Source organism: Engraulis encrasicolus, chromosome 17 (genome assembly GCF_034702125.1).
Source record: "Engraulis encrasicolus isolate BLACKSEA-1 chromosome 17, IST_EnEncr_1.0, whole genome shotgun sequence".
NCBI lineage: Eukaryota > Metazoa > Chordata > Actinopteri > Clupeiformes > Engraulidae > Engraulis > Engraulis encrasicolus.
Window position 1 is genome coordinate 21,213,561 of NC_085873.1, and position 14,520 is coordinate 21,228,080.

At 41.1% G+C, this 14,520-nt stretch overlaps 1 protein-coding gene across 2 annotated transcripts; it reads left to right on the forward strand.

The window, feature by feature from the left end:
- The first annotated feature begins 2,513 nt into the window (after positions 1–2,513).
- On the forward strand, positions 2,514–5,466 carry lyrm1 (LYR motif containing 1). Of its 2 annotated transcripts, none has more exons than XM_063221951.1 (5): positions 2,514–2,582; positions 3,577–3,751; positions 3,877–3,937; positions 4,268–4,299; positions 4,422–5,466. In XM_063221951.1, exons 2-5 carry the CDS (start codon positions 3,599–3,601, stop codon positions 4,533–4,535), a joined length of 360 nt encoding a protein of 119 aa, XP_063078021.1. In that variant the 5' UTR covers positions 2,514–2,582; positions 3,577–3,598; the 3' UTR covers positions 4,536–5,466. The 2 variants fall into 2 exon arrangements, with proteins under 2 accessions (XP_063078021.1, XP_063078020.1); XM_063221950.1 differs by lacking the exon at positions 2,514–2,582 and adding an exon at positions 2,845–2,944.
- Positions 5,467–14,520: the final 9,054 nt, after the last annotated feature.

Consider the following 14,520-nt stretch of genomic DNA (forward strand, 5'->3'; position numbering starts at 1 on the left):
ATCATTTCCTGCGGAGAAACAGCGATCCTCACCACAGAACACAGCCTATGTCTCAAATTACACACTTGTGTCAGTGCACTGACAGTCAGTGCACAGTGCACACAGTGCACTGAGGTCTTTAGTGTAGTGATGGGCCAATGAAGCTTTGTTGAAGCTCTGAACCATTAGGCACATTGCTTCAAAAAATGGGTTAGTACTTGAAGCTTCAGTAACAGGGCCCTCTCCTGGTGAAAAGTCATGTTTGCAATTAAACGGGCTCAAATCGATGAGATGAGATGTTGTGCCCTCATCATCTGCGACATTACCCCCAATATTGGACTGCTCTCATACTTTTGCACACTAACTTCCAGACATTTGACATTTTGGGCTACTGATGAGGCAGTTGAGGTAGACGACATTACAAAGGCTACGATGCCACATTTATTTATTTATTTATTTATTTATTTATTATTAGGCTATTTTTTGGGCGATCAGAATAAAATGTTGCTGAACATTAATGTCTTCTCCTTGTTGTGTTCATAACGTATGATGATGTTGTCTACTTGTCTATCAAGTGGGACTTATGGGCCTAATGGCAGTCAATAAAATATCTATTCTCTCCACTGCAACCTGGCAGACGGCTCCGCAACAGTCCAAACACATTTGCGCGTGCCTGCTGGTTCGTGTGGCAGCGCGAAACACTGCAGCTTCTTTCGGAAAACTGAACCAGTTTACTGTTTCATACGTCATATATCACGTGATTTTTCCGTACTGAAGCAAACTTCGGAACAGTGGTTTAGTGGTTTTCACAGTTGATGGTTTGAAACACGTTCCGGCGCGCTTGTGCCAGACTGCCATCACTACTTTAGTGCATAGTGTCATTAAAAAGTTTGAGCACTAGTATGCACTGTGCCCTCGCTGGAAGTGATGGCTGAGCATGGCATTAGCTCACCAAAATATCAGTTGGCTACTGTTTACAATGCACAGCCTCTCTTGCTTGCATTTACATTTCCTTCTCCCCAAAGGACAACAATCACACATACAATACTTTGGTTGGCATGAAAAGGTTGGTGTCCCATCAACATTACTTACAGAATTAGGAGACTGTTGACCAAACTCTTCTACTGAACTGAATGCCACATTTCCTCCATGTCATTGTCAACATGGCCGCCGTTTAGTGCGTGCAGTGTCCATCATTCAAGCACTGCATTTTTCCGCCATTGTTAGGGGATCATCCTGGCACTTTCAGTGCACTGGCTCAACTGAAATTTTCAGCGTGAGCGCCCTAGGCACAGATATCCTATAGGAAGACTAGATGCGTCGTCCGCGTTCCCGTCATGCAAGCCGAACGTCCGCGCATGGCGGCCATGTTAAAGCAGCCTTCTGGCTCAACCAGTTGCAGTGAGTTTTGGGTGTTGTATACTCTTCAGATGGCCATAATTCCCTCAAATTTATATCGATTTTCGAAAGGGCTGTTTTTTTATACAGTATAAAAAATTCCAAACGAAAGTATATGTTGATACTGCATAGTGATGAATATTCACAATATTATTATATTATATTACATTATATTATTATGTGCATAGGTCTAAAATCATGTATAATATAGTTCAGTAGGCTTTTTCATGTAATCAAATAGACATAATAAACAAATGCACAACGTAATCTTTTATATTTTCAGTAAAATAACAAATAAACGTTCACTTGTAGTATATGCTTTGGTTTCGACAGCTCCACCTTGTGTTCAAAATGAGTCGTGACGCTAAAGCCATCCAGATAGAATGAACCTGTTGCGCTGTACATCTCTCTTCCAGTACGTCATCTCTGTCGTCTTTAATTTGGTGCAATGAATATATCCATGCCGTCAACGTAATGCACAGCAATGGTTAAAATGTGTATTTGCTGTAGGTCTATCTAAATGTTTGGACAAATAGGTTAAGTGGGAAGCATAGGTCTATTACTCTCCTGGGCGTTTTACCCCAGTCTACACTTAAGTTTTAAGGAGCCCTACCATTTATAAACACGTGTCAATATTTCAGCGAAGCAACAGAATAATTTTTAAGTATCCCAACGTTTCAACTCTTCAGTTTAGTTCAGGTGTAACGGAGGGTCTGTGGAGAGTTTAGGCTGCTCTAATATGGCCAACCTGTGCGGACGTGCTTGAAATACGCGATGACGTATCTTGTCTTCCTATATAGTATAGGATATCTGTGGCCCTAGGCACTGAAAAACAGTGCCCGAAGTGCACAAGTGCGGAATTTGAGACACAGCCACAGCCTAGATAGGCTCTGCCTTCCATATTCAAGAGGTTTCAAGCTGCAACTTTTCAACGCATGATGCTGTGTGCCACACGCAAGCTCAGGAAAACCTCTACGAAAATATGTAAAGACACATTTCAACAACATACTTCAACAAATCCTCTGTTCAACCACTTTGTACCTATCTGAAAATATTGAGTTTGGAACACTCGAACGCGTAGACATAAGTCGTATCGCTTTTTTGCGTAAAATAAGCGTGGCTTTGAAAATTATAATGGAGCCGCATTTTCCTGACGTCATACATTGTGCGACTAGTGTTGACAGTGCACGAATGGATGCAAAGCGGTAGGTCAACTCTTTATCATTACGTCTAGTTATTGAAATAACGTGATTTATTGTAAATGCCAAGATAACATTACAAGTGGTTTGTGTTACGAGATTGGTCTGTTTGAAAATGAGCATCTCAGGTCCAACAGTAACGCAGTTACAGTTTCACTAATGGAATGTTACGGAATAGCCAATGTCAAATGTCGCAGCAGATGCTGTTCACAGAGATTTGCTACGAGAAAATAGTGAATGCCACACTTCTGATTTACTCCGCTTTAATCTACCACTATAACTAGATGGGCTTGCTTTTTTGAAGAATTGTATGTAAGCCAAACAGTTACCTCACGTCGGAGGTGGCTCAGTACTGAACCAGCATGCAGGTATTGTGGCACAGCCCTATTCAACCACAGACTTAATGTTCTTAGATTTCAAAGTTCTTTGCTAGTGTGGCTTGTACATGATGACGTAAACTGGTTTTGTACCCAGACGTGCACGTATGGATACACTGCAGCCAGGGATGAAAGCCACAGCTGTGTAGAAGTGTGCAGAGTCGTGCCTGTTATGGGGTACTGAGCCTGTACTTTACAGCGCACCCACGTGGTTAAAGTTGTTACTGTAGGCTACTGTTGAAGGAACTGGGCAGTTGATGATATTATATCATTGAGGTGCTGGCTATGCAGCAGGGTCCCCAAAATAATCAGTCAAAGCAGTGTCTACAAAAGAGAAACATATTCAGGTGTCTTGGATATATAACTTTGTACTGTGATTGGATATTTTGCCATATTTTTGTAGACATTATGTTTACATGTTTAATTCAGTCACCTTCATGATGCAGATTACTTACAAGTATAAAAAACCTGTCACCACATTTGTTTCAAGACCTACTGATCAAAGTCACCTGATAGAAAGAAAATACAGCTTTCTTTTTTAATTAACTTTCTGAACCATACAATTAGAAATATGTTGCGGAGTGAGTGAGTGGATCATTTACAGCACTGTGTCTTCTGAACAGGTCTGCAGTCTAGTCCACACCAATGGGTTCAGTTACCCGTGCAGAGGTCCTGTCACTGTACCGGAAGATTTTCAGGATTGCACGTAGCTGGCAAGCTACCCTGCAGCATGACACGGAGGCGGAGAAACGCTACATTGTGCAGGAGGCACAAACACTGTTTCGGCAAAACCAGAAGGTATTGCATTAGGTGTTAGATTAGAAGATATAAAGTCAGACCCCACAACATAATTAATTGATTGTCTTGTAAGATAACATGGTCGACGACTCCTATCAGTAACCATATGTATTCATTTTTTTCAGCTAACAGAACAGGAGTCTATCAAAAAGTGCATAGATGAATGCAACGCAAGAATAGAAATTGGTAAGTTTTGTCAAATCGATCCAAAATAAATGTGTAGCTGCGCACCACACATGCTTTTGTTTTCCATGTATTTGATTTGCTATTTTATTTCAATAAAACAAATAATACAAATCAATGAATATAATGAATAGAAAAATAATAAGTGCAGAATTCTTGGAGGAGGAAGGAGTGGATCAACCCCTGGGTCACCAACGTCAAAGTAAAGAAAGCTCCCGCTCCCATGCAAATGTGAACAGTGTGCAGGAGCTTTCTTTACATTACAATGAATAAAAAAAAATGTAATCATAATAAACTATTCCTGAAACCGACTTTCATTTTCATTCATTTTAGGGCTTCACTACAGGAATCCCTATCCCAGACCAGTAAGTCCAGTTGTTGAAACAAATTATCATGAAATTGTAATGAAATGTTTTTTTGTTTACCAAAATGTTCCTGTAAAACCATCTCCCCTCTCTCTCTGTCTGTCTGTTTGCTTTGTCCATAGATGTATCTTCCTCCAATGGGACTGGCTACCCAGAAAGGCAGGAAGCTGCGGGGTCAACAGAAGCTGAGGAAGCAAGCCAAACCAGTGTACTTACAGTCTCAGGATGACACGTGACATACAAACACACACACACACATATGCACACGCTAATACGCACAAACATGTACAGTATATACACAATTATATGTCTTACTTGTCGTTCAAGTAGGCAGTTCAGTGGTCAAGCCAGGCATGTTTGGTGTGGGTGAGAGCAGGACACCACCTAATTAGAGCCTCAAAGTGTGCCAGTCATTGTTTGACCTCCTGTCCTTTCCTGGTGTCATGGCGCAACGCTCAATGTCATCAATGATCAATGTTTTTATTCAGTATCTTGCGAAAACGCCGTTCAAAAGTCATTCTGTCATCTGCAATCGGGATATTGCTTGAACATTCGCTCTCTGCTGTTTGACATTTTTTCCATGGAGACAGGGCGACATTGAGCCAAGAGATCAGAGGCGAAGGGGAAATATGACAGGACAAACACTGACTTGCGCCCATAGCTTCATTCTCCAAAGCTAAGCCATGCTACCCTACAAACGCAAAGTGCAGTAACTACACCAACATTGAAACTGAGAAAAATGGCTTCAGAGCCTTGGTATTAGGTTGAATATTGTAGTCACTGCAAATTTGGCGTAGCAACATCTCTAAAATGGGACAAATCTGGACCATAAGGCTTTGTCACAAAATAAAAGAGGTGTAATGAAGACCATTTTCAGTCTAAACTCCAGTTTTAGATAATATAGTTACTGCACTTGGCCTTTGTAGGGCAGCATGGTACTCTGCTATTTGTAGACTTGCCCCTTGCTCAGATTTAAAGGGGTATGCCACTATTTTGGGGCTTAATATAGTGAAAATCGTTGGCCGGGGTTTATAAAGGTGGTAAAGTGTCTTCTTGTTCATGTTAAGCGTTGTCTTGCTTTTAGACAAGTTAAAAGAGGGAGTATGTAGCTAAGCTAGTGAAAGTCAATGCATCACTGTAGCATGTAGCATGCTACACGGATCCATTGACTTTCACTAGCTTAGCGACATGCTCCCTCTTTTAACTTGTCTTAAAGCAAGACAACGGCTTACATGAAAAATAAGACACTTTACCACCTTTATAAACCCTGGCCAATGATTTTAACTGTATTAAGCCCCAAAATAGTGGAATACCCCTTTAACACACTGAATGTGCTTTCTGCAACACTCCTCTGTGCATGTGCAATGTTACTCCAAAAGAAAACTGTACTATTGTTACGGAGTGTAACAACACTGTTTATAAATAGTTTACGTCCATGCTGCCATTGAATCAACAAATATTCCAATATGTTGAAATGTAAGATCTGTATTTATGTTGTTCTTTTATTGATATTATTTGTAATAAAACACTTCTATGGCTGAGACAGTGTCAGTTATGTGGTCTCTGATGGAACATAAGAGGATGTAGGCCTAATAGAATAGAATTTGTCATTACAACACATACAAAGGAATTGAGCATTCCTTGTTGATTGAAGCAATAAATAATTAAAAACAATTAAAAAGAGATTAGAAAACGCCATTGGAGCCTAAATGTCACAACAATAAGCATTGAGCAACAAATCACGAGTGTGGCAACATATACAGTGCCCTCCATAATTATTGGCACCCCTGGTTGAGATGTGTTTTTTAGCTTCCAATTATTTTATTTTTTATCTAAATAATATGGGACCTTAATGGGAAAAAAGAGAAAAATCCAACCTTCAATACAAGTGCATTTATTCAGTGGGGAAAAAATCCCACATAAAGAAATAATTATTTGACATCAAATAATGTGTGTCACAATTATTAGCACCCCTGGTGTTAATATTTTGTACAACCCCCTTTTGCCAACAAAACAGCTCCTAATCTTCTCCTACAATGTTTCACAACATGGGAAAAGACAGAAAGAGGGATCTTCAGCCATTCCTCTTTGCAGAATCTCTCTAAATCATCCAGAGACCTGGGTCCTCTCCTCTGTACTCTCCTCTTCAGCTCACCCCACAGGTTCTCAATGGGGTTGAGGTCAGGGGACTGAGATGGCCATGGGAGGAGCTTGATTTTGTGTCTGGTGAACCATTTCTGTGTAGATTTGGCCATATGTTTAGGGTCATTGTCTTGCTGAAAGACCCAGTGACGACCCAGCTTCAGCTTTCGGGCAGAGGGCAACAGATTTTGATTTAAAATGTCCTGGTATTTCAAAGCATTCATGATGCCATGCACCCTAACAAGGTTCCCAGGGCCTTTGGAAGCGAAACAGCCCCACAGCATCACTGACCCACCCCCATACTTCACAATGGGTATGAGGTGCTTTTCAGCATGCACATCTTTCGTGGTACGCCAGACCCACTTAGAGTGTTTGTTGCCAAAAAGCTCAATCTTGGTCTCATCTGACCAAAGCACATGGTCCCAGTTGAAGCCCCAATACCGCTTGGCGAACTCCAGACGCTTGCGTTTATGATTGTGAGTGAGGAAAGGTTTTCTCCGTGCATGCCTCCCAAACAGCTTGTTGGCATGTAGACAGCGCCTGATGGTTGATTTGGAGACTTTGTGACCCCAGGATGCTACCATTTGTTGTAATTCTGTAACAGTGAGCTTTGGAGATCTTTTGATTTCTCTTACCATCCTCCTCACTGTGCGTGGTGGCAAAATAAACTTGGGTTCTCGTCCAGGCTTGTTTACCACTGTTCCAGTTGTTTTGAACTTCTTAATTATTCCTCTCACAGTGGATATGGGCAGCTGCAGTTGAGTGGCAATCTTCTTGTAGCCTCTGCCTGACCTGTGCACTGTATATATACAGTGCCCTCCATAATTATTGGCACCCCTGGTTGAGATGTGTTAAAAGCCTTAAAATAAATTCAGTGTTTATTGCAGAAGAATACTGTCACACTGAAAATTGTAGGAAAATGTAGCCTTCAACTCAAATTAATTGTAAGAAAATAAAAAAATCCCTGACTAAAAAATAATTATTTTTCATTAAATCACCTGTTCCACAATTATTGGCACCCTTAACAATTCCCAGGAAATAAATATAATTGAAGCATTTCTGTCATTTCTAAAGTAGTTTACAAAGTTAACCAGAGTATGTAGAAACATTTAATTAGTAATTCATCGCTTCCTGTTTCCCTGGGGTATAAATATCACGTGACACCGAGGCCATTTCTCTTATCCACTTCTAAACATGTGAAAGACAAAGGAACGCAGCATACAAGTGAGGCAGATGTGCGTCGACCTTCACAGGTCAGGCAGAGGCTACAAGAAGATTGCCACTCAACTGCAGCTGCCCATATCCACTGTGAGAGGAATAATTAAGAAGTTCAAAACAACTGGAACAGTGGTAAACAAGCCTGGACGAGGACCCAAGTTTATTTTGCCACCACGCACAGTGAGGAGGATGGAAAGAGAAATCAAAAGATCCCCAAAGCTCACTGTTACAGAATTACAACAAATGGTAGCATCCTGGGGTCACAAAGTCTCCAAATCAACCATCAGGCGCTGTCTACACGCCAACAAGCTGTTTGGGAGGCATGCACGGAGAAAACCTTTCCTCACTCACAATCAGAAACGCAAACGTCTGGAGTTCGCCAAGCGGTATTGGGGCTTCAACTGGGACCGTGTGCTTTGGTCAGATGAGACCAAGATTGAGCTTTTTGGCAACAAACACTCTAAGTGGGTCTGGCATGCCACGAAAGATGCGCATGCTGAAAAGCACCTCATACCCACTGTGAAGTATGGGGGTGGGTCAGTGATGCTGTGGGGCTGTTTCGCTTCCAAAGGCCCTGGTAACCTTGTTAGGGTGCATGGCATCATGAATGCTTTGAAATACCAGGACATTTTAAATCAAAATCTGTTGCCCTCTGCCCGAAAGTTGAAGATGGGTCGTCACTGGGTCTTTCAGCAAGACAATGACCCTAAACATATGGCCAAATCTACACAGAAATGGTTCAACAGACACAAAATCAAGCTCCTCCCATGGCCATCTCAGTCCCCAGACCTCAACCCCATTGAGAACCTGTGGGGTGAGCTGAAGAGGAGAGTACAGAGGAGAGGACCCATGGGGCGTATTACAGAAACTTCCTATCTTGAGAATCTTATCTTATCTGTCTAGTTACCGCGGCAACGGCACTTTAGGACCGAATTTAGGAAAAGCGTATTACAGAACAGCGTTTCCTAAGTTGTTTTGCGCATCCTATCTTATGTTAAGAAAGGGGTATTACAGAAGCATCCTAACTTCGAAAAATCCTAAATAATTGGTCCTAACTTTAGGACAGCCACCCAGCTGTCCTAATTCCAGTTATCCATTGATTTGTTAGCCAAAATTTAGCTGGTGTTCATCACCATTTACCCACGCTCAGCTTGCTGTTTCAGCCAGAGCTAACAGTGAAGTCTATCCGGGAAAACAACGCAATTGTGAACGGATGAAATGTTAATTAAATTAGGCTATATTGACTGACCCAAACGATGTGTGAAGTGAATAGTTGATGATAAATATACCCGACTTCGATGTGAAGTCCGATATCAACTTCCTTAGGCCTAATTGACACAGCCGACCATGGGTCAAGCCAAGTCGGCTAATTGTCATTTATTTATAGCCTATACATGCGCTGGTCATACAAAGACATTTCATGAAATTACGTCTTAACTGTTTTGCGTGCATTCGCTTGGAAAAACAAAGCATTGGGATGAAAATATGGAAATGGGAAGCACTTTATTGGGACTGAAACCAATGCATTTGGTCAACTTGAGGTTACAGGCAGCGAGAGTGACCTAATTTCGTCCTCACAGATGTTGCTGTATTATAAATCCGTTCGGTGGAACGTCATCACTAATAAGTGTGTTATTTAAAAGTAATGAGCTCAAACAGTTTAGCGAAATATTTACGTCCTCTTCCTCTCTGGTTTAGTATCACGCAGACCGCGAGATGCAGCAGCAGTCAAATCTGTGTATTCTAGCTTGCGTCGCACTACTGTTGCTAGGTAGCGGTGCATTTGTTGTCAGGTAACAGACATAAAAAGTAGATCGTAGATGTTTAGATCGCTACTTTAGGATTCCTAACTCAAGATAAGATAGGATTTCCAAAGATAAGATAAGAATCCTAAATGAAGTTAGGATTTGTTTCTGTAATACCAAACTGGAAAAAATCTTATCTCAAGTCAAAAGTTAAGATAGGACGACTGAAGATAGGAGGTTTTCTGTAATACGCCCCCAGGTCTCTGGATGATTTAGAGAGATTCTGCAAAGAGGAATGGCTGAAGATCCCTCTTTCTGTCTTTTCCCATCTTGTGAAACATTATAGGAGAAGATTAGGTGCTGTTTTGTTGGCAAAAGGGGGTTGTTCAAAATATTAACACCAGGGGTGCTAATAATTGTGACACACATTATTTGATGTCAAATAATTATTTCTTTATGTGGGATTTTTTCCCCACTGAATAAATTTTCTATTATTTAGAAAAAAAATAAAATAATTGGAAGCTTAAAAACACATCTCAAACAGGGGTGCCAATAATTATGGAGGGCACTGTAATTCACATTGGAATATTATCATTTTAACCAAAATTGGGCCACGTTATTTTTGCGTTATCCTTTGTGCAAGAAGCAGGGCACAGAGACAAAACCAGGAAAACCAGGAGAACATGAAGTTTGCAAAGTACATAAAAGTTCATTTATGATCAGTCCATTCCCAGGAGAGCTCACAGTTAAGTACCAGTTTGTGCACTCAACATTGGCTATCCAACAGAGCTCTGGGCTCTTTCCAGGTCAGGAACAGCTTCACACACACACACACGCACACACACACACACACACACACACACACACACACACACACACACACACACACACACACAACACAATTCTTAATAAGGCTGTGCTACATTACCATTTGCAACCATGTCCAGTAGAGTCCTCAGTTACAGTTCTCTTCTCAGTACAGCTGGTCAACCACTTACCTGTGAGTGGATCTGACATATTGATTGTTCTCAGGTGAACACAGCTCCAAAGAAATATTTCCAGAAAGAATAACTGACTGAAGACTGAATCTGCCACCAATTTAAAGCACTTTCCCAACTTCTTTTTTCCCACAATAATGCATTGCCAACAGGCTATGCATACACTATGAGTACGGAAGCCGAGAGCGGCCCTCATATAATCTTTTTTAATTCACTTTGTTATGCCGAGAAAACGACATAATTAATTAGAGATCTTGAGAAAACAAACCGTTATCCTGTGATAACGATATAATTTATCAATTATTTCATATGACAGGCCTGAGGAAGATCCCTCTGTTGGATCGAAATGTTGCCGTATGTTAAAAAGGAAATAAAGTATTTTTGGAGTTAATACCCAGTGTGTGGACCGCTTCATCACACTACTTCAGTGACGTGCAGTGAAGGGTATGGTAGGGTAGGCAGTAAATATAGATTATATATAAATATATTATATATATATTTTAACGGTGGGTTCGGTCCTCCCCCAGAAAAAAATGTATTTCTTAGATGCAATTTCCTGCATTTTATCAAATCTGGAGTCACTATCAGCTAAAAACTTTTACAAAAGACTAAAAACTTTGAACAAATAGTTCCCTTTCATGCAGATCTGAAATGTAACGTGTGTGTGTGTGTGTGTGTGTGTGTGTGTGTGTGTGTGTGTGTGTGTGTGTGTGTGTGTGTGTGTGAGAGAGAGAGAGGGGCCTTATGCCACAAGGTATGGCTTGAATAGGCAAATAGGCCTATTCACATAAACATGCTGATATGGTCTTTAATGTGCAACAAATTAGTATGTTTCTCTAAATACTGTAAATATAAAGTAGGCCATAAGATGCCATCAGTGCTTAACCACCACAGCTCTAATAACTAAATAAGTAAATAGGCTACACTATTTAGACATTTGGACATTGTCAGTAGACCTAAATCTGAAACAATAAGTGAAAACATAATTTCAATTTCTTGAAAAGGCCAGCTACACTTAGGCCTATTTGTTTTGCCAAATTAGCTCCAGGACCCATACTTTGTACCACCGCACAACCAATCTTCAATGTCAACACCCTGACAAACATGTGACAACAAAAGGCACCACGACAAACTTGAGCATGTTCATGTTAAAAGGCTACCCACAGCATAATAATTAGATGAATCTTACCTTAAAGCAGAATCACAAGTAGGCTGTGTTTTTCATGCAAGCTAGTTCCATTAAAAGCCCGGGGTGGTTGACATGATGAAGACATTTTGTCCCAGTGTATTCAAACTACTTGAAGCTGCTACCCATCTGATGTTGAATATTTCCACAATGCAGCGATTGCAAACGGCTCAGCTGTCTGTCACTTGAACCGTCTTTCTGCTACTTCTCGGCATTTTTTAAAATAATAAAGACAAAAAGCCAAAGACTGCCATGTTTTCTTTCCGATACGGCTAGAGATTTGAACAAGCCTTGCCTTGCTAGTTGTTGCTATCATAGCTGCCTGTAGGGCAGAAATTGGCTACTACCTGAATTGTAACAATTTTTCATTTTGGGCGCTGTGATTGGCTCACATACTCCCGCCAGAGACCAAAGGCTCTGCTTTTAGTCCCATTGACAAGCTATGTGACAACTTAATACGCATGCGCAAACTTTTACATTGACAGCATTGAAGGCAGGCTAGGCAGAGGAAAAGCGAGCCTTACCGGGCTGCCTGGCTGGCATTCGAAAGCTCTGCTTTCACTACCAGCAGCCTGTCTCTGCTACCAGCCGGGACTGCGCGTTGCCACGGCAACCTGCCCAAGCCTGAGCGCTTTGCTTCGTGCGATTACTTAGGTTTTTGATCGTTGTCCTGCGTACTGTACTTTAAACAGCTCATAATTTATGCTGAATCAATGTTATTGTTGTGTATGTGAACTCTGAAGAATATTTTTTAAAACACGTGTTAGTTTTTATTTTTAAGACATTTATCCCAGGGTAGGCACTGCCTACCCTGCCTACCCTGACCGCACGTCTCTGCACTACTTAGCACTTTTTGTCTGGCACCTGGACTACTACTTGTGGATGTGCGCACCCCAACTTCCAAACCCTGCTGTCCACTTCTCATTTGTCGTTTTGGAGATTCACAATATTTGTGCCTGATGCTGACCTGGACCCAATGCCCTTGCTTCCATTCTCAGATGCGATCTCCTGTTAACGCACTTGCCGCAGTGCTTCCAGACTCACGCCCTACACATGACTCTGGACGCCGTGGCACTACGGACGCATACCGAACAGTTGGGCGCCACTTCAAGATACTTCATCTCAGTCGCGCCACTCCATTCCCTCTTTTCCACCCAAGATGTTGCCGTCTTTGTTACGCACGGCAACGTCATCCGGAAAGACGGTGGTCCACGATCAGGTCATCAGGTATCAATTTTCTTCCATGGGCTGCTTTTGGTTCGTCCTGCTCGAGTCTCCACATCCCTCTCTGGCGTTGTCAAAAAAGAAGGAAACATGTTTTGGCCCAAGGTAACTTTGTATGTGACTTCAGAGACGCGTCGTTTGCAACGATGAATCTGACCGATATCAGCCTTGCTGAAGCACCATCAGATTATCACCTATTCTCTGACAAATTTCACAGCAGGTGCAAGATACTGTGGTTCATAGACCTCTCCATGTCTCTGGCTAGCCATTAGATGACCAGGTGTTGGATTAGATGTGAAATTTGGCCAAGGATAGGATATGATCTGAGGGTGCTTCAGCAAGGCTAAAATCGCTCAGATTCATGTTTGCAAACGGTGCGTCTCTGAAGCCACATGCAAAGTTATCTTGAGCCAAAACTTGTTTCCTTCTGTTCTGAAAACGCCCCTGAACGCCGAGGACTGTTTTTTTTGGAGAAGGACAATGCTCCAGCCACTCAGCTTGCCAATCAAAGTGTGGATGGAGGACCACCAGATCAATACCTTGACATGGTCAGTCCAAACTCCAGGCCTGAACCCCCTTGAAAACCTCTGGAATGTGATCAAGAGGAAGCTGGGTGGTCACAAGCCATCAACCCAAGCTTAGCAACTTGAATTCTTGCACCAGGCCTGGAATAAAGTCATTCAAGAACAATGTGAAGGACTAATGGAAACGCATGAATGCTGTGTCTATAAATCTGGCTTATTCCGCCAAATATTGATTTCTGAACTCTTCCTAAGTTAATACATTACTATGATGTTTTTTTTAAGTTAATATCATCTGGTTTTCTTTGGCTTTTTTGAGATTTGGAAACATTGCATCTTATTTGTTATTTTGACCATTTCAGATTTTCTGCAAATAAATGATCTAAATGAAAATATTTGCTTTCGAAATTCGGTGAAAATGTTGTCGGGAGTTTATAGAATTAAATAACAATGTTTGTTTTACTCAAACACATACCTATCCATATCAAAATCAGAAAAACTGTACATTTCGACGCCAAGACCCTGAACAAGACACCCTCCTCCCATAACAGTGTAACATTGAGTGGTATCGTAGGTAAGTATAAAGTAGTAATCATAAGCATGCATGCATGACAAGAGGGGTTTATGTTGGAAAGGAGGAACATAAAATAGCATTGTTTGCCGATGATATCATTTTATACTTAACAAGTGTTTACAAATCCTTGCCGACCCTAATGTGTGAAATAACATCTTACAGTAATGTGTCAGGGTATAAGTTGAATTTAAATAAAACAGAAGTGATGCAAATTGGCTGCCAATTAGATAACCAATTCAAAACTGCATATAATTTCAAATGGGACCAAAATAGCATAAAATACCTGGGGGTGATAGTACCAAATAACCTTGAACAGCTTTACCAAAGCAACTTTGGAACATTGGAAAAATCTGTTAAACAAGACCTAAATAGGTGGAGAAGTTTGCCTTTTACGTTAATGGAGAAGATCAGTGCCATAAAAATGAATATTTTACCAAGATTTTTATTTCTGTTTCAAAATATCCCACTTTATATACCTCACATAAGTTTCAAATACTGGGAGAGTTTACTTAGAAAATTCTTATGGGATGGGAAAAAACCAAGAGTTAAACTTAAAATTTTGCAACAGAGGAGAAGGGAAGGGGGGTTAGCGTTACCAAATTTAATTAACTAC

What these genes read in the sequence shown, in the direction of transcription:
- lyrm1 (XM_063221951.1), top strand. Translation starts at nt 3,599, where the DNA reads ATGGGTTCAGTTACCCGTGCAGAGGTCCTGTCACTGTACCGGAAGATT. An exon ending in TGTTTCGGCAAAACCAGAAG is followed by an intron (nt 3,752 to 3,876) that starts GTATTGCATTAG and finishes CATTTTTTTCAG; the next exon opens with CTAACAGAACAGGAGTCTAT. An exon ending in GGAATCCCTATCCCAGACCA is followed by an intron (nt 4,300 to 4,421) that starts GTAAGTCCAGTT and finishes CTTTGTCCATAG; the next exon opens with ATGTATCTTCCTCCAATGGG.